This window comes from Trachypithecus francoisi, unplaced genomic scaffold (assembly GCF_009764315.1).
Source record: "Trachypithecus francoisi isolate TF-2019V2 unplaced genomic scaffold, Tfra_2.0 Lachesis_group20, whole genome shotgun sequence".
Taxonomy (NCBI): domain Eukaryota; kingdom Metazoa; phylum Chordata; class Mammalia; order Primates; family Cercopithecidae; genus Trachypithecus; species Trachypithecus francoisi.
This window is the reverse complement of record NW_022681466.1, coordinates 14,289,029-14,316,430: the sequence shown is the minus strand read 5'-3', so window position 1 is coordinate 14,316,430 and position 27,402 is coordinate 14,289,029. Positions and strand designations below refer to the sequence as shown.

Genomic DNA, 27,402 nt, shown 5'->3' with positions numbered 1-27,402 from the left:
GCTACTCGGGAGGCTGAGGCAGGAGAATGGCGTGAACCCGGAAGGCAGAGCTTGCAGTGAGCTGAGATCGCGCCACTGCACTCCAGCCTGGGTGACAGAGCGAGACTCTGTCTCAAAAAAAAAAAAAAGACTGTGGCGGAGACCATCAGGCACCCAGCAAGACGCCTAATGCCTTACGAGCAGGCACACCCCAGGCCCCCACTCTCCCCTAATGCTCCACAGGCACACCCCGGCCCCCACACTCTAATGGAAGCGCGCAGCTCAGCCACCTCACAAAGATCAGACAGCACCACAAAGACAATGACCTCAGGCTGCTTCCCTACGTGCCCTCCTGACCTCAACAACGGTGAGACTCGGACAGAAGGCATAAAGCCACTGTTGGCCAGCAGGTGATGGCAACCAAGGTAGGGCAACAATCCCCAGCGAGGGGAAGCTGCAGGTGCACCACCTCCACCTCCTCCCCGCAGGGGTACTTTCTAAACTGTACCAGGGAAACGGCCTAGGGAGCAGCAGTCTCACTGGGTGGAGGGCTCATATTTGGGGGAGAGGAGAGGAGAAGAGAGCTGCTGAGAAAGGGCCCCAAAACTCTGCCCCAAAATTCCCGTGGATCCCTGGGCACCCCAAGATGAGGAAGCACCAGGCGAGACTCAGACACACTTGTCAGAGAATAGCTGGGAGGCCGAGTGCTGCAGAGAACTTGGAGACTGTGCGACCCTCAGAGGGCCCAGCAGGATGGGAGGGAAAGCCATGACTTCCACCGAAGACCCTGAGGCTACACACTTAACGCAAGGACCCTGCTGTGGAGGAAAGACCAGCCCCTGGAGGAAAAGAGCCGAGACAGACCCACCCGAACAAAGCCTCAAGCCAAGGCTGGGCAGAAGAGTGAGACGAACCAGGAATCTAACAGCCCCCAGAGTGTAAGTCCATCCTCTTTAACAGAAGGTAACCAAGAAAAGAATGGTGCTAAAAGAGACAATGAAAGTCCAACCAAGGAGATAAAAATGGAAAAAAGTTAGAAATACATACGAAAAAGGAAACGTACAGGAAGATGGAAGAGAAAAATAAACACAAGAAGGGGGACTAAAACCCAACCACGTTAGAATTACGTGAAATGTATGTGGCAACACGTACATCATCATCGGGAGAACTAGGAATTCTGGATTATTTTCCCTATCAACACTTCAGTGCTTGTGATGCTTAACTTTACATGTCAAGCTGACTGGGCCATGGGGCGCCCCGCTGTTTCATCACACCTGCTTCCAGTGCTTATGTGAAGGGCTCTGGATGAGCAAAGCATGTGAATCTGTAAACAAAGTCAGGCAGGGAACCCAGCCGAATGCAGGGGGCCTCGTCCAGCCAGCAGAAGGCCCCAGCAGAACAAAAGGCCGGCCCTCCCCGATGATGAGGGAAGCCCTCCTGCCTGGCGATCTCTCAACTGGCCTTGTTCTGTCTTCAGACTAAAACCAATCAGCTCTTCCTGGGTCTCCACCCTGAGGTCTTTGGCCAAGAACCACCACGAGCTCTCCTGGTCTCCAGCTCACAGCCTCGCCGATGCACACATCCTATGGGCTGCTTCTCCGGAAAACTATGCCGGGTACAGCACTGAACATTCCCCCACAGCAGCAGAGAAACCAGCCACAAACACTGCAGCAAGAAAGGCGGCTGCACTTTCTCCGACAGTCTCTGAAAGGGAGCCTGTCGGCTGGGCGCAATGGCTCAAGCCTGTAATCCCAGCACTTTGGGAGGCTGAGATGGGCGGATCACAAGGTCAGGAGATCGAGACCATCCTGGCTAACACGGTAAAACCCCGTCTCTACTAAAACATACAAAAACCTAGCTAGGCGAGGTGGCGGGCGCCTGTAGTCCCAGCTACTCGGGAGGCTGAGGCAGGAGAATGGCGTGAACCTGGGAGGCGGAGCTTGCAGTGAGCTGAGATCCAGCCACTGCACTCCAGCCTGGGCGACAGAGCCAGACTCCGTCTCAAAAAAAAAAAAAAGGGGGGGAGCCTGTCACTCAGACTCATCACGGATCAGATGCAGCTTTCCCCACAGCGCATCCACACCAGGGAGGCCGTACCACCTCTGAGCGACGCGACGCGCACACGCTGCCACACCAGCGAGGACGTGCCGACTCCGAGCCACACGGTGCACACGCCACCCTCCTGTCACGCCAGCTGCAGTTCCTCCAACTGGGTGATGCAGTCAGAAAATAACCAAAAGAAAACCATTCCTCTCAAAATCAGAAACACTTCTGGGATTAAAGAAATGAATGAGGCCGGGCGCGGTGGCTCAAGCCTGTAATCCCAGCACTTTGGGAGGCTGAGACGGGCGGATCACGAGGTCAGGAGATCAAGACCATCCGGGCTAACACGGTGAAACCCCGTCTCTACTAAAAATACAAAAAACTAGCTGGGTGAGGTGGCGGGCGCCTGTAGTCACAGCTCCTCGGGAGGCTGAGGCAGGAGAATGGCGTGAACCCGGGAGGCGGAGCTTGCAGTGAGCTGAGATCCGGCCACTGCACTTCAGCCTGGGCGACAGAGCAAGACTCCGTCTCAAAAAAAAAAAAAAAAAAAAAAAAAAAAAAAAAAAAGAAATGAATGAAAGTAGAAAACACTTGTTAACTAACGCGCCTTCTCTGCCATCACCACTGGACCCAAAAGCCACAGCACCGGCCAGACAGTGCCCCCGACTGTGTCCAGAACCACGGCACCTGCCTCCCCACCCCACAGCAGGGCAACTGCTTCCCCACAGCACCTGCCCCAACAGCACGTGCACCCCCGTCAATGGCACCTGCCCCCCACAGCACCCCTCCCCAGGCGCCGTCCTCACGGTGCCTACCTCCATGCCGCCACCTTCGGCTTCAGGAAGGTCAGCCCCAGTCGCTGCACAAGCTTCACCCCCAGCTTCCGCAGCAGGGTCTGGTTGCTCTCGGGGAGTTTGCAGTCATCGAGGCACCTGAGGACGGTGGCAGCTGCAAACAAGAGCTGGACTCAGCGTGGGGAGGGCTGCAGGCATCTTCTGACTGCACCACCTGTGTCCTTGAAGCCAAAAGCCGGCTCCACAGGGGCCTCGAGGCAGGAGACATCATCAAGACCCCCATCATCCCAAATTGTGAACCCAGAGCTGCTAGAGTTGAACCTACTCAACTTCCTTGCTGTGAAGCAACAGCGGTGGAGGTCAGGAGAGCAGGAGCCAACCTGAAGGGGGGCAGCACACACAAAGGCCCAACCGGCCACGGGCACACTGCAGCCACGGAGACCACGCAGGCCACTGGCACACTGCAGCTGGGGAGAACACACAGGCCACGGGGCACACTGAGGCAAACCCACAGGCCACAGGGCACACTGAGGCTGGGGAGAACACACAGGTTCCTGTGGCTTGCTCTGTTTTTCAGGGGGAATCACTCGGTGTCATGCAGCAATGACAACAGCAGGACAGGAGGCTGAGCCAAGGGGAGGCTCAAGGCAGCGCTGGGCACAGCACGACAGGGAGAGCCTGCGAGCAGGAGACGCGCCCGGGGGGCTGTGGGGGCAAGCTGAGGCCAGGAGGACAGCATTCCCGGGACAGTCAAAGGCTGGGGTGGACGTGCATGGCGGCTTCAGAGATGGGCTGGAGGTGAAATGGACAAGACTGCAACCAGCTGACAAGGGAGAGGAGAAAAGAAGAGACGCTGAAGACACAGCTGAGAGTTAGGTGAGGCGATGGAAGACAAGGAGATGGAGGAAGGGGCAGTGGGGCGTGGACAGGGCAGGGGGATGGGGGCTGGAGCTGCAGGACCCTGCGGTAAGCTTTGCCTTGAGGCTGGGAAATGACAGAAAGTGAACGTTCACCAGTTTTAGGTGGGCGCCATGACCTCGGGCAGAGGTACTGTTTAACTCATAATGCTTGCCTATAAAACCAGGTCAGCTATAAAAGCATCTGAGTAACTTCTCAGAAGGCTCCAACAGTGGGCAGGACAAGCGTGGGTGACAAGCACGACAGCCCAAGAGGGAGCAGGTCTGTGTTCACGTCACCAAGGACGCTCCTCCCGCCGACAGGGTCTGGCAACTGCTGCTCGTGTTTTCAGGTGTGAGGACAAAGAGCCCCACCTTCCAGAGACGTATATGGAAGCACACGGGCGAGATGGCACTGTGTGTCCCTCCTGTGCGGTACAGGGATGGAACTGGCCGCACATGAGAACTGGCACACTCCTGAGAGAGACACGGGGCGTACGCACCACCCTCTCTTCTTTATACATGTTTCAAATTTTCCACAATGAAAAACTTTGAAAAAAAGAAAGTTATTCAAACTTGATATTCAGATAGCTTCTAAAACACAAAGGCTCTAAGAAGTTTCTTTTTCCAGATGGTAAACCTCTGCATGGAGAGAAACACTGCCCTTATTTTCAGAAATTGAGGTTCAATCTAAAATTAAGAGAATTGGGCCAAACGTGGTAGCTCACACCTTTAAGCCCAGCACTTTGGGAGGCCAAGGTAGGGCAGATCGCTTGAGCCCAGGAGGTCAAGACCAGCCTGGACAACACAGCAAGACCCCACTGCTACAAAAAATACAAAAATTAGTCGGGCATGGTAAAGCTCGCCTGTAGTCCCAGCCACTCAGGAGGCTGAGGTGGGAGGATGGCTTCAGCACAGGAGGTCGAGGCTGCAGCGAGCTGTGTCATGACACGGTACTCCAGCCTGGGAGACACAGTAAGACCCAGTCTCAAAAAGAATACATTAAGAGAATTAGGAAGAAGGCAAAAGAGGTGGTGGCTGTGGCTATCAGAGGAACATGGCTCCTACTGCGCCCCAAAAAGCCAGGTCCAACCTCAGATCATAACAGGCTTTGCCCAGACCTCACTCACAGGGAGGGAGCAGCAATCCCTCTTTTGAAAAGACTAGGAAAGTGACAAAAAGTCCAGTTATGACGCCTATAATCACAGCACTTTGGGAGGCCGAGGCAGGCAGATCACTAGGTCAGGAGTTCAAGACCAGCTTGGCCAACATGGTGAAACGCCATCTCTATTAAAAATACAAAAATTAGGCCGGGCGCAGTGGCTCATGTCTGTAATCCCAGCACTTTGGGAGGCCGAGGTGGGCGGATCACAAGGTCAGGAGATGGAGACCATCCTGGCTAACATGGTAAAACACCGTCTCTAATAAAAATTCAAAAAATTAGCGGGGTGTGGTGGCGGGCACCTATAGTCCCAGCTACTCAGGAGGCTGAGGATGAATGACGTGAACCCGGGAGGCGGAGCTTGCAGTGAGCCAAGATAGTGCCACTGCACTCCAGCCTGGGCGACAGAGCAAACTCTGTCTCAAAAAAAAGAAAAAAAATACAAAAATTAGCTGGGCATGGTGGTGGGCGCCTATAATCCCAGCTACTCGGGAGGCTGAGGCAGGAGAATTGCTTGAACCCAGGAGGCGGAGGCTGCAGTGAGCCGAGATTGTGCCATTGCACTCCAGCCTGGGCAACAGAGAGAGACTCAGTCTCAAAAAAAAAAAAAAAAAAAAAAAAAAAGTCCAGTTACTAAAACCCACAACGAAAGAAAGAATGATAGATAGTGTCCGAACATAGCAACGTACAGTTCCTATACCTATGAAGAAAATGTGAAGGAGAGCCTCCTGATTGTATATGAGCAAACTCACATCACAAAGATACCTTCTCTTAAAAATAAACCTTACCATAGGGCAAGCAGTCTTCACGTTTTCCATGTTTAAATATTTGCGCCTAAAAAAAAAAAAAGTCTTTCAATGTTACAATACAATTACAAGTTTAAAACAAACACAAATTGTGAAAACAATTCATCACATCTTTCAGAATTTTTATTCTTAACACTCACCACCTAATAATAAAGAAAACACTTTCTGTACATAATAATTGTAAGAGACTAGTGAAATCATCTGCCAAAAGTTCATCTGAAAATAGGGATGCAATGATAAGTCCAGTCCCCTCTTGGAGGCTACAGCCTCTCTACCCCTCCCTCATTGTGACATCACAAAACGTGTTCAGGTTTAAGTTCAAGGCACTCCTAGCCTGGAAAAAGAAGACATCTCAGTAGGTTTTTAAAAAGTATCTGTGTATAAATAAAGACACAAAGGATTAAAGTTACAGGCCAAATCACCTCTCACAAAGGCTTCCATCTGCATTCATGCTTCACCAACAAATGAGAAGGGTGACCGATTCAGCCCGTGTTGTACACACACACCTGGCTGCCAGGTCCCCACGATGCACACACACGGACGTCATCACCTGGAGTCCATCAGACCAAACAGGAATATCAGATTTTCTCTCAAACACTGGTTCTAGCCCTCCTGAATTCTCAACCTGAGGTTTTACCTTCTGCTTTAAAGTCTGGAGGACAAAAGCGATGATTCACATAAATATCCAAGCCCTGTAACCAAAGAATCCTAGAGCTGAGCCCTTCTAAGAAAAAGTGAATGAACTTCCTTTCCTTCAGAAAACAGAATCTCACAGTCAAGGTGAGAGCTGCATCTGTCTCAGACCATCTGCACCACACACCGTGCCACCCCTGCCTGGGTCCTCGCCGTCGCCCACCACATGGCAAAACGAAGAAGCAGGTGCCGCCCATCAGGGCTGCTCAGCCAAGGTGAAGGGACTTTCGCTAAATACTGGCGTCTCTTACTTGCGTTATGAACCCTGTAAACTGTCTGATCTCTTACTTAAGTGCAGAATAGAAACATCTTCTTAAAAGGAGAGGGGACTTAGGCTCTCTCCACGGAGCCCGCTGGGGGCTCTCCTAAGCGCTGACCGGAGAAGCAGCGAAGCCACACAGACCACCAGTCACACCTGCGGAGCAGATCCCACACCTATGAGCAAAACGGAAAGGAGACAGCCAGGAAGACCACCAGTCACACCTGCGGAGCAGGGCAGGGGCTCTGCGTTCCCGTTCCTCTGTCTGTAAAATGGGGCAGTGGCAGCACCCACCTCACTGAGCCACTCAGAATAACACGTTCACCAAGGCGGTCAGAGACTTCACCCCTCTCTTTTTAGGGAAACAGATAGTAACACGTTCCCTACCAAGTGAATGGAGATGATCCTTGTTTGCCCAAAACGAGTTCTCATTTCACTTTAAGAACTCTTCCCTACCTTTAGCTTGTGTGAAATACAAAATTGAAAGTTAAATCATTTCACACCAATCCAGATGTATCCAACTTAATATGTGTTTTAACCCTAAGTCATCGGTTTACACAGCAAACACTTGCTGAGCAGAAACCGTAGGGCACAGGCGAGCTCCCCCCAACGGGATGCAGGGTTTGGGGGCACTCGCAGGGCACAGCACACACTCAAATTCCCTGGGAGGTGGGCGGACGGCCTGAGGCCCACCTAATGTGCAACAAGAAGCCCAACCACGCCTGGGGGATAAGAAGACAAGAAACTTCACAGGGAAGCTGTCCCAGCGGCCAGCTGGCCAGATCAGTGGGGAACAGAGTTTGCCAGATGGACAATCAAGGGTCCCTCACCCCCAACCTTGGTAAGCTTCCAACTGCCGCAACCAACAGAGGCAGGCAGGAGCAATGCCAGTGACCTCCAATCCCAGGTCAGAAGCCCGGCACCCTCTTTCAGGCTCTCTCCAGACACCGCCCCTCGAGACACTCCCTCCGGGAAGCCGAATGCCACGCAGCAAGAGCCAGCTTCAGTCGAGGGCCTCCGCCGTACCCAGCCCTTCCAGGCACCTGCCATGTGGTCTTCTCGGCAGAGGCCCAGGCATCGAAGGGCAGTAACAAACCACCCCCTGCACCCCACCCTGTGAGGCCACAGAGTCGGTCCACGCAAGAGTGCGGCTGTCACTGATGCCACCAGCTGTGGGGTTCGTTGTTCCACAACAATAAACCTGGGAGCAGCTGAAATCTTGTCCTGTAGGCAAAGGGCACCCCCGCATCACCTGCAGCCGTGGCCATGTGACCAGACTCCAACGGCAGCAGGATGGAGAACGTGGGGATGAACGATGAAGGCTAAACAACCAAGACCGCTACAGAGGCTGCTGGAAAACCCCAGCGGGAAAGGCCAGAACCCAAACCACAAGAGCAGCTGTGCAGCGATGCAGGACGAAGATCTGGGAAATAACTAACCGCTCTCAGCAACAGGCTACCATGTCCCCCGGTCTCCCTAAAACAACAGGCGAGCGTGTCCCCCGGTCTCTCTCAACAACAGGCTAGCGTGTCCCCTGGTCTCTCTCAACAACAGGCTAGCGTGTCCCCCGGTCTCTCTCGGCAACAGGCTAGCGTGTACCCCGGTCTCTCTCGGCAACAGGCTAGTGTGTCCCCCGGTCTGTCTCGGCAACAGGGTAGCGTGTCCCCAGGTCTGTCTCGGCAGCAGGCTAATGTGTCCCCTGGTCTCTCTCAACAACAGGCTAGCGTGTCCCCCAGTGTCTCTCAACAATGGGCTAGCATGTCCCCCAGTCTCTCTCGGCAACAGGCTAAAGTGCCCCCTGGTCTCTCTCAACAACAGGCTAACATGTCGCCCGGTCTCTCTCAACAATAGGCTACCATGTTCTCCGGTTCTCTCCATGTTCTCTCAACAACGGGCTAGCGGGTCCCCCGGTCTCTCTCGGCAACGGGCTAAAACATCCCCTGTCTCACTTGGCAATGGGCTAAGACGTCATCTGGTCTCTCTCACTAAATAAAAAGAATCCAAGATACTGTTAAATTCCTAGAGTGCCCTCACACATGAACATTCTTTTTTTTTTTTTTGAGACGGAGTCTCACTCTGTCGCCCGGGCTGAGTGCAGTGGCCGGATCTCAGCTCACTGCAAGCTCCGCCTCCCAGGTTTATGCCATTCTCCTGCCTCAGCCTCTGGAGTAGCTGAGACTACCGGCGCCCGCCACCTTGCCCGGCTAGTTTTTTGTATTTTTTTAGTAAAGACGGGGTTTCACTGTGTTAGCCAGGATGGTCTCGATCTCCTGACCTCGTGATCCGCCCGTCTCGGCCTCCCAAAGTGCTGGGATTACAGGCTTGAGCCACTGCGCCCGGCCATGAACATTCTTTAGTTACTAAATTCCTGCGAAGTGTAGTACAACATTCTCAACAGCCGACTAAGATACAAGTGGTGATGAGTTCTCGCGAAAGCAAGCAGCATCTCTTGTAACTAGGCTGGACGCCCCACACCTGGAAAGGCCCAGCCCAGCTTCTGCTGTCCCCAGCCACACACGGGAGACAGCACCAAGGCCAGGGCCAGCCACCATCTGCAGTAAGGGAGAAACCAGCACCCCGTAAGCACCCCATACGTTTACAGGTCAAAGGTTATTTTTCTCCTCACACTTCTCTCTACCCTGGGAACAGTTTCCAGCTGAATTACACAGGCAGCCTCCTAGGCATTCAGCACACACAGAGAAAAGCCCCAAAAGTTATCCACTTTCCCAGGCATGGGCTCAGGAGGGCAAAAGAGACAACAGGGAAGGAACGAGTCAATGAAGACAGGGCTTTGTTTCCATTTATTTCACTTAAAAGTGAGGCTGTCTTCGCCTGAGAAAGTGCGCAGTGGCCAGTGCTCAGTGTGGCGGCGGGACGGGGAACCTGTCAGCAGGAGGACGCGGCCAGAGAGAGAGCATTCTAGTCATCAATGGTCTTTGAGTGCTCATAAGCTAGGCCATAAAACGGGGGCACAGCCCACTTTCATGGACGTATAATGGGAACCAACGTAAAATCACCTGCTGAAAAGCATACACTAGACAGAGGCAATTACACCAGGCATTAGAGAAAACCACCACTGCACAGTAAAGGAGGAATGACCGCCAGGTCTGTTTTTGTTGTTCTAGAAACCAGCACAGCACAAGGTGCAAACAAAAGGAGTTTCTCAGCAATCATCCTAACCCGCCCCACCTTTCCATGGCTACCCACCCAAGCTGGCTTCTCTGCAACGTGCAAGCCAGCTTCCCCTCCCCAGGGCATGTTCTCCAAGCCCAGTAAATCACAGGCTGTCGAGCTACTCGGGAGCAAGCTCGCCCGCTGCCAAGCAGGAGATGCTGGTTTGAGGCTCCCTTAAGGCACCGCCTAATCTAGGCCAAGAAAAGCAGCTCCACCCGAGGGAGGCCCTGGGAGAAGGGCCCCACACCACAGCAGTTCAGGTTTGGCTCTCGCTGGTAACACAGGCTTCTGAGAAGCTGTGAGGGCCGGCCGGCACCAAGGCAGATGGCCGAGACCACGCTAGCTCCACACCAGCAGGTCACCCTGTGGCCCCACGTAACCATGCCGACTCCGCAAATGAGGAGGGCGAGGCTGCTCCCCTTTCTGCCATCCGGAGTCCTGCTCCCACACCAAGAAATAGTATCTTGGGAAACAACCAACCGCATCCGTGCCCCCACAGGCTCAGCACACAGAGGGCAGCCATGTTCAAAGCCACTCTTGGGCACGCCACACCGAGGGGCCATAGGACAGACACGGAAGAGGATCTTCAACACCAAAACAACCCTTTCCAGGCTGGAATCCCTTGAGAGCACAGCCCCAGGTCCGTGCCTGTGCTGCAGTGAGCCCACCAGGGCCAGGCCCTTCCTGGAGGGCAGTGAAACCCATGCTGGGCTGCACCTTGCAGCACGTAGAAGGCTGTGATCACGGAGGAACTCTGGTACGCTCGAGGCTCCCCTCAGCAGCAGGGCAGGAAAGGAGCCTTCCCACCACACCACTGCTGGAGCCCAGAAAAATCACAACTTCCAGTGCATCTGCTGGCCTGCAAAAACCAAAGCGAGGGACACCTCAAAGAGCCCCCACTACCACCCCAAAAAAGAACAGTGGTTGCCCTAGACAGGAGAGCACTAGGAAACAGGAGAGCTTGTCCTAAAGGTGGGGCCCAGGTGGCGCAGGTGGGACCAGGCCAGACACTGCCGCCCCCAGGAGCGAGCACAATGCACTCCCCTCAGGACCACCATACATTCAGGCATTGACAAGTGAAAATTTTAATTGCTGAATTAGGAAATGACTGATTAGAATCAGAACCCCAGAGGGAAAAAATATACTGTTTCTGACAAAATATATTTCTGACAAATTATAAAGAATTTTAAGAAAACAAATATCAAAATGAAAACTAATTTCAGGCAGGTGTGGTGGCTCACGCCTAGCATCCTAGCGCTTTGGGAGGCCGAGGCAGGAGGGCTGTTTGAGCCCAAGAGTTCAAGACCAGCCTGGACAACATGGCGAGACCTCATCTCTACAAAAACTACAAAACTTAGCCGGGCGTGGCGGCGTGCACATGTAATCCCAGCCACTCACGAGGCTGAGGTGGGAGGATGACTTGAGCCTGGGAGGTGCAGGTTGCAGTGAGCTGCAATCGTGCCACTGCCACCAAAACACAAAGGTAATTTCACACAGAAATGTTTCAATGATCGAAATAATCACATCTAGCTTTTATCTTTCAAGAACAAGGTGTTATTTTTCACCTAACCTTGGACTGTAAGGTAAACACTAATGACCTTCGCTCGCAGATGGGGACCACACAAGGCCCAGCTCCACACCCCAGTACCAACCTGGCAGCCCCTGACCTCGGTCCATGTCCTCATCTATAAACCAAGGCAACACAGCCCTCAAAGAAAGCTTGGAAAACAAGATTGTGGTTTCCTACGTCTGTCATTCACAGGCATCATCCTTCACCTCATTTATCAATCTGTTCATGACAGTGTATCGCACTATAGTCCTACATCGTAGAACATTCTGGTCAATGAGGAACCACATAACGATAGTGGGCCCATAAAATGATTTTACATATGTATGTGTGTGTGTGTATTTACACGTATATACATGGGTAGATATACGTGTGTGTGTATATATGTAATTTTTTTTTTTTTTTTTTGGAGATGAAGTCTCACTCTGTCACCTAGGCTGGAGTGCAGTGACACAATCTTGGCTCACCGCAACCTCTGCCTCCCAGGTTCAAGCAATTCTCCTGCCTTGGCTTCCCAAGTCGCTGGGACTACAGGTGCACGCCACCACGCCCAGCTAATTTTTGTATTTTTAGTAGAGATGGGGTTTCCCCATGTTGGCTAGGATGGTCTCGATCTCTTGACTTCGTGATTCACCCACCTTGGCCTCCCAAAGTGCTGGGATTGCAGGCGTAAGCCACCGTGCCCAGCTGATAGTGTATTTTTACTGTACCTTTTCTATGCTTAGATGTGCAAACACCACTGTGTTACAGTTCCCTGCAGTATTCAGCACAGTCAGGTGCTGTACGAGTTTGCAGCCTGGGAGCAGCAGGGCCACACCACACGGCCTGTGTGTGCAGTAGGTCACACCACCTAGCCTGGGAGTGCAGCAGGCCACACCACCGAGCCTGGGTGTGCAGCAGGCCATACCATCTATTTTAAGTGCACGCTATGGTGTTTACACAATGACACTGCCCAACGACGCAGTTCTCAGGACTAACCCCCACTGTTAGGGAACGCATGACTATTTCATGACTCACTCAGCGTTTTAAAATGCTCTCAGCAGCCCACGTAGTGACCTCACAGCCATAAACAGCCAGCAGCATTACAGTATTCCAGCTTAAACAATCCCCAACACCGAGCCTTCTGATTGCTATTCTGAGCTCATTCTGCACAGCCCAGCTTTGCATGACAGGGTCCAATGACTGTGCTCACGTTCAGGTGTGTGTGACCACCTCTGGGGTGCGCCCCTCACCCAAAGGCAACAGTTTCCACAGAAGAGAGGAGCAGGGAGCCCACGCACCTCCCAAGGCCAAACAAAAGCTCGCAAAAGCCCTTTATTAATCGTGAACCACCAAACAGAGGTAAGATGCTAGAAAAGTGGTTAATGATCCATGGCCAGGCACAGTGGCTCACGCTTGTAATTCCAGTACTTTGGGAGGCTGAGGCAGGCGGATCATTTGAGGTCAGGAGTTTGAGACCAGCCTGACCAATATGGCAAAACTCCGTCTCTACTAAAAATACAAAAAGCTGGGTGTGGTGGCAGCACCTGTGATCCCAGCTACTTGGGAGGCTGAGGCAGGAAAATCGCTTGAACCCCAGAGGCGGAGGTTGCAGTGAGCCAAGATTGTGCCACTGCACTCCAGCCGGGGTGACAAAGCAAGACTCTGTCTCAAAAAAGAAAAAAAGAAAAAAAAAATTCCCTGTTAATTTAAGAATTTCAAACACAGGAAACCTACAAGATCTAAAAGGATTAGAATAAATTTCTAGGGCCTAGCACAGTGGCTCACACCTGTAATTTTAGCACTTTGGGAGCCCAAGGTGGGTGGGTCGCCAGAGGTCAGGAGTCCGAGACCAGCCTGGCCAACATAGTGAAACCCCATCTCCACTAAAAATACAAAAGTAGCCAGGCATAATGGCACGCACCTGTACAAGTCCCAGCTATTCAGGAGGCTGAGGCCCGAGAATTGCTTGTATCCAGGAGGCAGAGGTTGCAGTGAGCCAAGATCATGCCACTGCACGCCAGCCCAAGTGACAGAGACTCTGTCTCATAAAGAAAAAAAGGAATCAACTTTTAACAGCAGCAAAAATGCAGTCACACACAGCAATCTCCACAACATCAAAAGAAAACCTGTGAACAGGAAAGATGAAGAAAAGGGAAAGGGAAGATTAGCCTTACAGACAGAACCCAATTTTAGAAGTCTAGTCCCTCCCAATATAGTTCTGTTATCATTTATGCTTTTACATAAAATTAACGATTTCTCAATTACCCAAAAATCCATCATGCATCTCCCATTTGCCCAACGTACTGATACATAAAAGATGCAAGAGATGGCCGGGCACAGTGGCTCACGCCTGTAATCCCAGCACTTTGGGAGGCCGAGGAGGGCGGATCACGAGGTCAGGAGATCAAGATTATCCTGGCTAACACAGTGAAAACCCATCTCTACTAAAATACAAAAAAATTAGCCGGGCCTGGTGGCGGGCCCTGTAGTCCCAGCTATTTGGGAGAATGAGGCAGGAGAATGACGTGAACCCGGGAGGCGGAGCTTGCCGGGATGGCACCACTGCACTCCAGCCTGGGGGCAGAGCGAGACTCCATCTCAAAAAAAAAATCCAAGAGACACAGTTCCCACCACAGAAAGCCTGAAAACAAACCAGACAAAATACAATTGTATGTAGCTCCCAAGCCACCACGCAGCCCACGGGCTCAGCGGCAGCGGGAGAGACCACGAAGAGCAGTGGCTTTGCAGGGACCTGAAGGGGCGCTGGCCTGGGCAGCGGGGGGCTAAGGCTCCAGCGTCTCAAGTCAGAGAGGGGCCTGAGCTTCTCTGCAGTGCAGGTGGGGATGGCACAGCTCTGAGCCCAGCAGGAGGAGGAAGCTCCACCAACCAAGAGGCCAGGGGACGTGGCTATCCCTGTGGACCCCGTGTGGAAGAGAAAAAAGGAGACACATAAAGGCAAGGAAGGAAGGACGGGCAGAGACAAGGACAAGGGTGTGCTGCTGCCACATCTCCCGAATGGCGCTGCTGACATATGCTGGGGGCAGCAGGGAGCACAGGGGTCCCACGGCTGGCCACCTGAGCAGCTCTGCCAGGGCATAAACAAAGCGTGAGGACAGAGAGCATGGCTGAGAGCCGCCTGCCGCCTGGGGAGCCCACGGAGGCCGGCAAGCCAAGCAAAGACACCAGGACACACGGCGGGGATGGGGAGCCCCAGGCGTGGGCCACAGCCTGAGCCCTACTGTTTCTGAGGCCAAGATGAGGCCACCCTTTACCCAGGCCACAGGACAGCAGGTGTGCTGCCAGCATCAAGGGCACAGAGGCAGCATGGGACGGAGCCTGGCACTCTATGAATAGAAGGCTCACAGCCTCCACCAGCACCTTTACTGCAGCCGACGGCCACAGGAGAGGCAGGAGGGTAGTCGGGGAGCCCAGCGCCTCCAGAGGGAACATTTCACAGAGGGAAAGGGCTCCCATTTGGACCAGGCGGCAGAGCGGGGCAGACTCAGGATGACGTGAAGCATAGAGCCACGTGCTGGGACGAGGACCCCCAGGACAGGGTGGTGGCACAGCCACGTGAGAACAGATGAGCAATGAACCAGGAAAGGAGACATGTTAGAGCCACATCTACACAGATGGGCGTGAGCGGACAGCGGGAGGAACACGGGAGAGCCCGGTTCCTGGGCCGCATGCAGGGACAGCAGCACAGAAGCTCCTGTTTGTTGCTGGGCTCCCGAGTAAACAGGCCGAGCGCGGAAAGTGACGGTCCAGCGAGTGTGACCTGGGGCTTGTGGGTTCTGAAGCGTCACACGTGTACCCAACAGGTGCACAGGAGGAGGGCTCGAGAGCCAAGGACAGAAATCAGGAGATAAAGGTCAAGGGTGAATCAGAGCTGAGATACCAATAGCCAGGGCCAAAGCCTGAGGGACGTCTGCCTTAGAGGGAAGGTGCCTCTAAGGTGACTGCGTGGGCAGTCAGGCATCACGGGCCTGTGAGCAGGGTGAGGGCGGGGCAGGTGAGGGGCAGGGGCACCCCATCCTGCACAGAGGCCACAGGCCAGGATGACTGGGGCACGGGCCACTGAGACCCAGCTCTAGCCCACTCAGCACCAGCCCAGCCTGGCGCACCATCCAGCTCTCTGCCTGTCTGTTCCTCATCTAAGAACTGAGGGGGGTGAGGCTGGTGACCCACCCAGCCCCTCCCCGTCTAGCACATGACCCCGCGCCAGGCTGCCTGTGAGAGCAGGTCGGGCCACCTCGGCAGGGACGGGCCAGGGCTGACAGGAACAAAGGCGTGCGGCTCACCACGCAGGTTTCTGTAAGACTCACACCACTGTGCCCGCCCCACATAAAATGCTGAGCGATGGGAAAACAAGAGTCAGAGCTGGCTGCTCCAGGTCTTTACTTAACGCCACGAGGAAACTGAACCCGTGTGGCCTGGGGCACCTCGTTTCACCCGAACGCTACAGGAGCAAGATCTCTGGAAAGTACCCACATTCAGACGGCCCCTGCCCTATTTCCTCCATCCAAACTCTTGCCCCAAGAGAGCACTACAACTAAAAAGGACCACGTGGTCATCTTCCTCTGGCCTGAATGGAACGGTAGGGTGCTGTTCTCCAAATCTGAAAAGAAATCACAGCCTAAATAGAGAAATGTTTTGGATAATCAGCTGTCTTCTTTCACCTTCAAAGACTGTGACTGTGCTAATTAGCCTCACCCCAACCTCCGCGGTGAGAGGTCTGCTGCTTCCCTCCCAGGTGGGGCGGGCGTTGGTGCTCACCCTTGCCTCGGGTACAGGAGAGCCGGAGTCAGCAACGGGCCTCAGCAGAGCTCACGGCGGCTCAAGCCCCGGTCCCGGCCCACGCACTCTGGGCCACAACCACTCCTACTTGGGGACCTGACTGCTTTTATTAACTATAAAAAAGCAGAGTGGCTTCAGCGCTTCTCTTCACAAGTGCCTGGCAGGAGCTAGGGGTGAGCTGACGGTGCCAGTGTTCTCTGGCTTTCTTGGTTTTTAATGCTGTTGTTTGTGACTATTTTATCCTTTAACAAGAGTTGTGCTTTTGTCAATGATAAAAATAAAAAGAAACCGTACTGCGAAGGGGACACTTGAGCCTAACAGCCGATAAGGAGAAGAGCATCCTATTATCACTTCCACTGTCAACAGCCCCGTCTCGCAGTCCGAGTCCCCTGCCCTGCCACCGCCTCCCAGCCATTGTGAGAACACACAGGGAGAAACCCACGCATACAGTCAACAGTCTTCCAATCAGAGAGTGCACAACCAAGAGAGCACAACTATCATCAGCAAGCAGAGTCACACCTGCAAATGACAGCCATTTTCCTTTTGTCAATTTTTTTTTTTTTTTTTTTTAAACGGAGTCTTGGCCGGCGCGGTGGCTCAAGCCTGTAATCCCAGCACTTGGGAGGCCGAGACGGGCGGATCACGAGGTCAGGAGATCGAGACCATCCTGGCTAACACGGTGAAACCCCGTCTCTACTAAAAATACGAAAACTAGCCGGGCGAGGTGGCGGGCGCCTGTAGTCCCAGCTACTCGGGAGGCTGAGGTAGGAGAATGGCGTAAACCCGGAGGCGGAGCTTGCAGTGAGCTGAGATCTGGCCACTGCACTCCAGTCCGGGCAACAGAGCGAGACTCCGCCTCAAAAAAAAAAAAAAAAAGCAAGCTCCGCCTCCCGGTTTACGCCATTTTCCTGCCTCAGCCTCCCAAGTAGCTAGGACTACAGGCACCCGCCACCTTGCCCGGATAGTTTTTTGTTTTTTTTTTTTTTGTATTTTTTAGTAGAGACAGGGTTTCACTGTGTTAGCCAGGATGGTCTCGATCTCCTGGCCTCGTGATCCGCCCGTCTCGGCCTCCCAAAGTGCTGGGATTACAGGCTTGAGCCACCGCGCCCGGCCGTCAATTTTTTTTTAGATGGAGTTTTGCTCTGTCGCCCAGGCTGGAGGGCAATGGCACGATCTTGGCTCACTGCAACCTCTGCCCCCCGGGTTCAAGCGATTCTCCCAGCCTCCCAAGTAGCTGGGATTACAGGTGTGCACCACGACGCCCAAATAATATCTTATATTTTTAGTAGAGACACGGTTTTACCACGTTGGCCAGGCTGGTATCAAACTCCTGACCTCGAGTGATCCACCTGCCTTGGCCTCCCAAAGTGCTGGGATTACAGGCATAAGCCACTGCACCCAGCCCATTTTCCATTTTTAATGTGTTTTTCTCCTTCCTTGAATTTCCTCAATTTGCATTAATCTTAATGCTTAAAGTGGGACTAAACCAAAGGGTGTTTTTAAAGCTGGAGTGCAGGGGCCTTCCAAGGAAATTACATTGCCAAACACTAGCTTCCCTCCCACAGGAGTTAAAAACCCTCACTGCAAGGGAACTATGCTTCGAGGGAAATGAAGATCAGATCCTGGTTTCGATGGTACTTGTTGAGAGTTCACCTGTTTCGCCCACAGTAATGAACAGGTGGATGACAATGAAGCCAAGTGCATCAAAGGAAACAGATGAAACCCTAAGCAGAATTCACCTGCAAGTTTCATCATGCACAGCGGGCACCCGGCCTCTGCCTGCAGCTCTGCCAAGCCCATGGTGAAACCTCCCGCCCGCTCAGCACCCAGCACGACTTCCTCCTGCTGGGGCAACCCGGATCAGACCAAACGGACCCTTCAAAGAGAGAGAAGGAAACCACACGCATGGCTCTGGAAAGACTCAAGATTCTCCAGCAGCCGCCCAGGGCTTCAGACGCTCTGGAAGGGACATGCTGGCCCCAGGAGCTGCCAGAAGCCCAGGGCCGCAGGCGTTGCTTCACAGCAGTTTCATTCATTCCCTTCCCAGGGACTTCAGCCAGCTGCGTCAGACAATTACTCACTCTCGCTGAGGGCCAATCTGAATAGTGGTGAGGTGCTGTTGCCAAACTGCCCGGTGCTCTGCACCAAACAGCAGGGACAGCACACCTCACTCTCTGCCAGCACATGCTGGGGGGTGACATAAGGCTCGGCTTCCTAAGCCTCTGAAAAAACCTTTTTACACCTTGGGAGGAAGGGGCAAAACGAACTTCTCTCCACCTCAGAGTGGAACTTGGAGATGTCAAAATGAAAAGCCCTTCCCCACTCCTGACTGGTTTGATTTTGCTACAGGAATTCCCACCTGTCCCAGCAGCTAGCAGGGGAATGGGGCAACGAGCTGGCCCGCCCACCCACCCTCTGGGTATTCCAAATCCAGGCTGTGCACCACGCACCTCCCACCTTGGGATGGAAGAACAGAAAACTTGGGAACAATCTAGAGAAAACCAACAAGATCATCAAAAAAAAAAAAAAAGTAAAGCACCGAACCAGCAGACAAAGAAACTGCAGAACTAGACACACATGGCCACATGACCTTCCCAAGCCGAGAAGGACTTGGAGCCCTGTGCCCAGGGAACACCGCCAGGATGCACCGTGGAGCCCTCCAAGGCAGCCTTAATGCAGTGGCCCACAGCCCCTCTCACCAGGAGGCTGCCTCTCCCACAGCCAGCCTGGCCAGGAGCCGGTGTGCCTCACCTGCCTACAAGTCCCTTGGGCAGCCACAGCTGGCTCCAGCCCCAAGGCTGGGGTATCCTGCTGACCCAACAACATGGGGTGGGGAGGGGAGAGAAGGGGAGGCTCCCAGGCCAGGCTGACGAGAGCTGCAGGAGACCCCTTCTTGACTGGGCAAAGGTGGTCTCAGACACTGACTGGACAGAGATCAAATGTGCCTACCCTCCCAAAGCAGCACCCACGCTCAGGGCAGGGCTAACAGCCTACCCTGCAGAGCCACTGGAGACAACCGGCGCTGGTCACATTCTGTTAGACCTCCCACGTGCTCTCCTGACGTGAGACATTTTCTCCACAACACTGAGTTTTATTAGGGATTTCATTAAGGTTAAATTTCTAGGGATGAGGAAATCCTAGTTAGAGGACAGAGAAGCCCAGGAAGCCTCCTCAGATCTTGTGAGCCACAGGTTCTTTGGTGGGATCGCCACGTGGTTCAGGTGCAGATTACTGTAAAGATATGGCTTTGGCCCCACGGGCTGGTAGGCTGGGTACTTCTTCCCCACCCAGAACGTGATCAGGAAGGCTGTGAAGCTGAAGAGCCGCTTACACGATATTCCAAGAAACAGGTGTGGGGGACATATCCACATGGATCCTGACACACATGTAGGTGCCAACATGGTCAGTTCGCCGGTCCAACCTCAGGCCAGGTGGTCCCAGTCACAGCATGGACCCCTCCCGCTGCAATGGATGGGGTCCAGTGGTCCCAGTCACAGCATGGACCCCCTCCCGCTGCGATGGGTCAGACAGCTGCGGCAGTTGCCACACCCCATGCTACCAGCCAGGTAAGGCTCATGGTCTTCCACACGCACGTCATACTTCTTGGTGGTGGCGGCCCGTTCTTCTGGGGTCTTAGGGCCTTGAGAGCACGTCCTTGGTCATGTGGGAGGCTGTCCATGCACCCAGCATCACAACATGAAGGTGAAGCTACTGGAATCCCAGGAACCCCACGCTGGCCACCACCATCTTCCCCTTCTTCCTGTTTCCTCAGTGGGACTCAAGGCAAAAAAATGAAGAATCCAACTGCACCTAAACTTTCAAATTAATCATGTGTATCCACCACCTTTACCAGAATTGCCTAAAACATAAATGCACATTCCCTGAGAATCCATGGACCAACGTGGGCACATCTGAGACCTGCATCCTCCCTGCCCTACCCCTCCACCCCCGTACCCTCCAAGGCCAGCCTCAGCCTGCCCTGACCTCCACGACAGCAATGAATCCTCTTTAGACAGCAATGAATCCTCTTTAGACATTGAGGACGCTGCCCCAGCGTGGCCAGAACGAGGGGCACCTGGGGACGCAGACGGCACATCTGTACCTGCAATGCCCAAAAATGCCTGGCACGAGCAGGTCCTCTATTTCATCAGTACGGCAGGTATGCCACCAGAAAAATCTTTTTAAAAAGACCTCGGAAAGATGGAAACATTCCAAATTTTGTTTAAAATTTTATTAAAAACTAGTGCTTTGTACCCAAGGGTACTGAAAGCATTAAGTTGTGTTTGTTTTGTTTTTTTCTCCTGGCAGAGTCTTGCTCTGTCGCCCAGGCTGGTGACATGATCTCGGCTCACTCAATCTCTGCCTCCCAGGTTCAAGCAATTCTCCTGCCTCAGCCTCCAGAGTAGCTGGGATTACAAGCCCGCACCACCATGCCCGGCTATTTTTTGTATTTTTAGTAGAGATGGGGTTTCACCATGTTGGCCAGGCTGGTCTCGAACTCTTGACCTCAAGTAATCTACCTGCCTCAGCCTCCCAAAGTGCTGGGATTATAGGCGTGAGCCACCACACCCAGCCTGAAAGCATTAAGTTTAAACAAAAACTTGCACGTGAAAGTTGTTAACAGTGTAATTAACAGCAGAAAATACCCATACACTGGCACACGATTAAGCCAAAAGGGAACGATGCACTGACAGCACCTCAACACGGATGAACCTTGGACACGTTGGGCTCAGGGAAGGCCAGACGCAGAAGGCCGTGCAGTGTACGACTCTGGTGAGGTAAGATGTCCGGAACCAGCAAGTCCACAGGGACAGAACATGGATCCACGGCTGTGGGGGCTGGGCGCGTGAGGGAGGGACTGCTTGGTGCGATCACGGTTTCTTCCAGGGTGATGACAGTATCCTGAAGTGCACAGCTTTGTGAATATACTAAGAACTACAAAATTATTTCCCTTAGAAGGATGAATTACTTGTGGTATGTGAATGATATCTTAACTTTAGAAAACTGCTGAATCTGTCACATTTATGTGGAGGCTGACGGGAGGCCTGAAGAAAACAGACATCACCTGGGCAGAGCACAGGCTCCGGGAAACACGTCTGCAGTTTTCTCTCACACGTCTGAAACCTTCTCTTCATCTGAAGGGCTGCCCTCCTGAAGACCATGGCAGCATGACCGGGAAGCAGCAGACATTGAGGACACTTCCCAATTCCCCCTCAAGAAATGTACGCCCCCACCCCAGGTTATCACTCCCACGGCCCCCACCCTCCACCCAGCTGACAGCCTCCTGCTCCCCGGCAGAACCTTCCACAGCCAGGACAATGCCGCGGACAGGAGGACGCCGCCGCGGACAGGAGGACGCCGCCGCGGACAGGAGGACGCCACCATGAGGTAGCACTCATCATCTGCCCTAAAATGCACTCCAAAGTGTCCTAGGCGTGGAGGCTCAGGCCTGTAATCCCAGCACTTTGGGAGAATCACAAAAGCAGGAGGATCTCAAGGCAGGAGGATCACTTGAGGCCAGGAGTTCAAGACAACCCTGGCCTACATAGCAAGACCTTGTCTCTATAAAAAATATATTTTAAACAAGAAGAACAAAGTGCCCTGCTCCTTAGAGGGACCACAGGCTCCACAGCGTGAGACAAGGATGAGAAGTGCTCTCAAAGCCTCACCTGCTGTAATGAAAGAAAGAGAGAGTAAGGTGCTGAACCCATTGCGCCAATGGCCACAGCAGGCTGCCGGCTCCCCCTCCAGAAGGCTGACTCGGGAGCTGCAGCCTCCAGAAGGCTGACCCAAAAGAGGCTTCACCCTCTTCTGAGACTTGATCTTTCCTCCTCGTTAGCACAACAAAAGGTAATACAAGAGACAGCCAGAGCGAAAGGGAGGGAAAGGGTTGGCAAAGGGCTGCAGCCAGGGCACCAACCAGACACCTGCAGGCAGAGGCCAGGGTCTGTGTCCAAACAAAGCAGTCAGGAACATCCAACCCAAGCCCAGTGCAAAGGAACAGCATCAAGTTTCAACTCACCCACCTTGTTTTATTAGAGCTCATTCAATCTCTGCACTTTACACAGGAACTAAGCAGGAGACCAGGTGCGGAGAAGCCTACCCCGGGGAGCCCAGCTGCGTGGCACCACTGCCCTCTGCTGGCGACGGGTGGGGCTCCAGGCCCATCCACCAGCACCAACACAGAAACCAGCCCGGCCCCTAAGGCAGGACCCACAGCAGCGGGAAAAGGAAACTGCCCCTTAAGACCCTGGCGCGGTTAAATCAATCCCACGGGGTTCCAATGACATCAAGATGGAACCACAGGTAACGTCATTCTGTGGTCCCCATGTAAGGTGTCATTTCCCTGCTATCTCCACGGCCCCTGCGGGCAGCACTCACCAGGGCCTGCAGCATCCCGTCCATGGTGATGACCCCCTGGAGGGTCTGGAAGGAGGAACTGGCCAGGTTGCACAGGCTCCAGTCCAGGAACTCAGCCATCTTGCTCCGCTTGACATCAGGACGTGTGATAAATCTGCCAAAAGGAAATAAAAACACAAGCTGCAGCTCAACCAAGGCCTCAGCACTAAGACCTCACCCACGCCTCACCAGCCCACCCCACACACACCCCCTCCTCACACCCTCCCACCTCACGCGCCTTACAGCAAGACACCAGCCCTGTACTGAGTCCTGTCCTCCTCCAGCTAGTTCCTCCTCTCTCCAACCCTAGAAACCAAGTCACTGCCCTGACCAGGGCCCTCAGCAGCCGGTTCCCCACCACAACCTCTCAGGTTGCACCCAGGCCTACTGCCCATCCCCTCCCACCTGCCCCCACCATCCCCTCCAGTTTTACCTGTCCCCATTACTGCCAGGGAGCCCCTGCCCACTTCTCAGCCCCTCCCTCCTCCCTGGACCCAACTCTGCATCCCTTAACCTCAGGACATCGTGCCCATGTGCAAGGCTTGGCCCCAAGCCCCTTGGACCTCCCTCCCCCGCACCTGCCATGGGTCGTGTGCACAGGTCTGCTTCCACAGCCAGCCACTCGTGTAGCCCCATGAAAGTCTTCCCAGCTGGACTCGGCCTCATGTTCCAGGGAGTGCTCACACTCCCCACCCCTCTTGCAGCCTGGCCTCAGCAGAGGGCACCCTGAGCACACAGAGCTCCCAAACCAAAAAAAGGAGGACCCAAGTCCTCCTTTTTTTTTTTTGAGATGGAGTCTCGTATTGTCATCCAGGCTGGAGTGCAGTGACATGATCTCGGCTCACTGCAACCTCCGCCTCCTGGGTTCAAGCCATTCTCCTGCCTAGCCTCCCAAGTAGCTGGGACTACAGGCGCCCGCCACCATGCCCGGCTAATTAGCCCGAACCCTCCTTATTTCTTCACCAGCAGTTCACAGACCAGGCCCCCAGCTCTGCCTCCATGATTGAGACTGGCACTGCCACTCAGAGAACAGACAAGGCTCTTCCCTCCCACAGCTGACACTCTGGAAAGAAATGGCAAACAGCTGGGGACTTCCAAAGTGCAAAGAAATGTCACGAAGGAAATGGGGTGAGGGCATGGCCTGGTTAGAGAGAAGACGGGAAGCCAAAGAGCTCAACAAGGGGGGTTAAAAACCTGGTAGGAAAGTGCTGCTGCCCAGGGAAGCTGGAGAGCCAGGGCCCAGGGCAGAAGGGAGCCAAGGGAACTCAAGAAATGCAAAGGCAATGTGGTCGGAAGCAGAGCAGCCAAGTGGGAGAGGTGCTGGGGGTAAGACCAGCACTGGCCGAGCCTGCCCGCCTCCTCTTCAGGCCACGCCGGCAGGTCTGACTGGCATCCTGGCCACATCTTTATGGGTGGGGAGGGAAGGAGACGGCAGTGATGCCAGGAGGGAGGCACGAGGCGCTCCCTCAACAGCGACAGGGCCACTTCCCAGAAGGGACCCTTGGGCGGGCCAGGAGGCGGAGGAGTCCACGTGGGGATGCCACACGTGATGCCCACAAGACAGCTATGTGGAGACCCCAGGCAGGGCGAGATGTGGAAGCCGGAGCTGCCAGGTGACGACGCCCACCCTCCCTCCAGCCCCCATCTCATCTCCACTGCAACTTCAACTCGGGCCATCCCACCTTCCCGGCCATCGTTCCAGTGCAACCATCCAATTGGCCCACACGAGAGCTGGCGCCACACTTCCAGGATCACAACGCTAACACGCAGGAGACAACCACGCACGTACCGTCCTACTCTGTCATGGCCCTCCCAAAACAGAAGTGCTGCCCAGCTGAGGGGATGGCTGGCACCTGCCAACTGCTCATAACAGCAAGGATCTCTCCCCCACCACTGTCCCTGTGGAACACGCTTAGGGAGGGAATCATTATGAACAATGGGGAAAGAAGTCCCTGCTTCCAGAAAGTAAAGAATCATTTGGCTGGGCACAGTGGCTCACGCCTGTAATCCCAGCAATTTAGGAGGCTGAGGCGGGTGAATAGCTTGAGCTCAGGAGTTCAAGACCAGCCTAGGAAACATGGTAAGACCCCATCTTGGCTGAGACGCGGTGGCTCAAGCCTGTAATCCGAGCACTTTGGGAGGCCAAGGCGGGTGGATCACGAGGTCAGAAGTTCGAGACCTGCCTGTCTCGCACCCCATCTCTACTAAAAATATTTAAAAATTAGCTGGGTGTGGTGGGGCATGCCTCTAATCCCAGTTTCTTGGGAGGCTGAGGCATGAGAATCACTTGAACCCAGGAGGTGGAGGTTGCAGAGAGCCAAGATTGAGCCATTGCACTCCAGCCTGGCAACAGAGCAAGACTCTGTAAAAAAAAAAAAAAAAAAAAAAAAAAAAAACCTCTACAAAACAATACAAAAATTAGCCAGGCATAGCCAGGTGCAGTGGCTCATGCCTATAATCCCAACACTTCGGGAGGTCAAGGCAGGTGGATCACCTGAGGTCAGGAGTTTGAGACCAGCCTGGCCAGTATGGTGAAACCCCATCTCTATTAAAACTATAAAAATTAGCCAGGGGTGGTGGCGCACATTGTAATCCCAGCTACTGAGGAGGTGGAGGCAGGAGAATCGCCTGAACTCAGGAGGCAGAGGTTGTAGTGAGCCGAGATCACACCACTGCACTCCAGTCTGGGCAACAAGAACAAAGCTCCGTCTCAAAAAAAAAGAAAAAAGAAAAACAAATTGGCTGGGTGTGGTGGCATGCACCTGCAGTCCCAGTTACTAGGGAAGCTAAAGTGGGAGGATTGCTTGAGCCTCGGAAGTGGAGGTTGCAGTAAGCTGTGATCATGCCACTGCACTCCAGCGTGGGCAACAGAGGGAGAGGGCAGAGGGGAGAGGGGAGAGGGGAGAAGGGAGGCGGAGAGGGGAGAAGGGAGGGGGAGAGGGGAGAGGGGAGAGGGGGAGGGGAGAGGGGAGAGGGGAGAAGGGAGAAGGGAGGGGGAGAGGGGAGAGGGGAGAGGGGGAAGGGAAGGAAAGGAAAGGGTGGGGTGGGGAAGGGAAGGGAAGGGGAAAGGAAAGGAAAAAGGAAAAAGGAAAAAGGAAAAGGAAAGGAAAGGAACGGAACGGAACGGAACGGAACGGAACGGAAAGGAACGGAACGGAACGGAACGGAACGGAACGGAACGGAACGGAGAAAGAAACTCGTGTGTCCTCCCCAGGAGATTTAACTTTAGTGGATTTGCAAAAGGGGCCCAGGGCAGTTAACTTCATGGCAGAAGGAAGAAGCACCAAGGTGGAAATAAACCCTATTCCCTTTAAAACGCACACACACCGAGTTCCTTCAGAGCATTAGAAATGAATGGAAAAATGGGATACAAAATGATGCTAAAGCAACTGGTTACCTACTGGGAAGGCTGGGGTTCTACTGTAGACCAAAAGAAACCCCAAATAAATCAATTAACTCTGTCTTAAACAATAAAAGGTAGAGAAAAATATAAATGACTACTTATTAAATCTCTTATAAGACTTCAAACTTAAAAATAAAAATAACTAAATAAAAAGAAAAAAATGGTTTGACATGGCCGGGCGCGGTGGCTCAAGCCTGTAATCCCAGCACTTTGGGGGGCCGAGACGGGCGGATCACGAGGTCAGGAGATCGAGACCATCCTGGCTAACATGGTGAAACCCCGTCTCTACTAAAAAAATACAAAAAAAACTAGCCGGGCGACATGGCAGGCGCCTGTAGTCCCAGCTGCTTGGGAGGCTGAGGCAGGAGAATGGCGTAAACCCAGGAGGCGGAGCTTGCAGTGAGCTGAGACCCGGCCACTGCACTCCAGCCTGGGCGGCAGAGCAAGACTCCGTCTCAAAAAAAAAAAAAAAAAAAAAAAAAAAATGGTTTGACATTAAAATTAAATCTTTGGTCCAAAAAAAAAAAAAAGGAAAAGGGTAACCACCACCTGGGGCAATCCCCATCGTCCTTCACATGGAGGAAACTCACACTCGTGGAGAAGAAAAGGCTCCAAGGAGCCCACACTCAGAGTCAGGTCACGAAGCGGAATATGTAACACCTAAGGCTACGGCAATCAGTGCGATGCCAATTAAATATCTGCAATAAGTGACACCATGTTTAATCTGATTTGGGGGTTGGGTGTTCCTGGGCTGCCTCTACCACCAAGGCACTGCTCAGAGAGCAGCTGAGAGCCAGCAGGTGTGCAGACCCCAACACCACTCTCACGTCCTGGAACCCAGAAGGCCACCTCTAAGGGCCCATCCTCACAAAACAATCCTGACACGAGAACGGGTCTGTACTCAAACCCAGGCATCGGTGACTGCTCACAAGAGGCAGGAAGTGACAGAGCTGACTGCAGTATCGAAACACAGAAGAATATGACAGAGTCATTCATCAGCAGTTACATGAAATGAGGTGAAAAAGCATGATGCTAACTTGATAAGATCATGCTGAGCCGGGCACGGTGGCTCACACCTGTAATCCCAGCACTTTGGGAGGCCGAGGGGGGTGGATTAACTTGAGGTCAGGAGTTCAAGACCAGCCTGGCCAACATGGTGAAACCCCGTCTCTACTAAAAAAATACAAAAAAAACTAGCCGGGCGACATGGCAGGCGCCTGTAGTCCCAGCTGCTTGGGAGGCTGAGGCAGGAGAATGGCGTAAACCCAGGAGGCGGAGCTTGCAGTGAGCTGAGACCCGGCCACTGCACTCCAGCCTGGGCGGCAGAGCAAGACTCCGTCTCAAAAAAAAAAAAAAAAAAAAAAAAAAAATGGTTTGACATTAAAATTAAATCTTTGGTCCAAAAAAAAAAAAAAGGAAAAGGGTAACCACCACCTGGGGCAATCCCC

General features: G+C 53.4%; 1 protein-coding gene across 2 annotated transcripts in view; it reads right to left on the bottom strand.

The window, feature by feature from the left end:
- Positions 1-27,402, bottom strand: part of TBCD (tubulin folding cofactor D) — a 186,260-nt gene that overhangs the window by 133,231 nt on the left and 25,627 nt on the right. For both annotated transcript variants that reach the window (XM_033181724.1, XM_033181725.1), the window contains exons 7-9: positions 22,534-22,666; positions 5,663-5,708; positions 2,838-2,970 (exon numbers count right to left, since the gene is read on the bottom strand). In XM_033181724.1, coding sequence (XP_033037615.1) covers positions 2,838-2,970; positions 5,663-5,708; positions 22,534-22,666 — 312 coding nt within the window. The remainder of the gene's footprint in view (positions 1-2,837; positions 2,971-5,662; positions 5,709-22,533; positions 22,667-27,402) is intronic.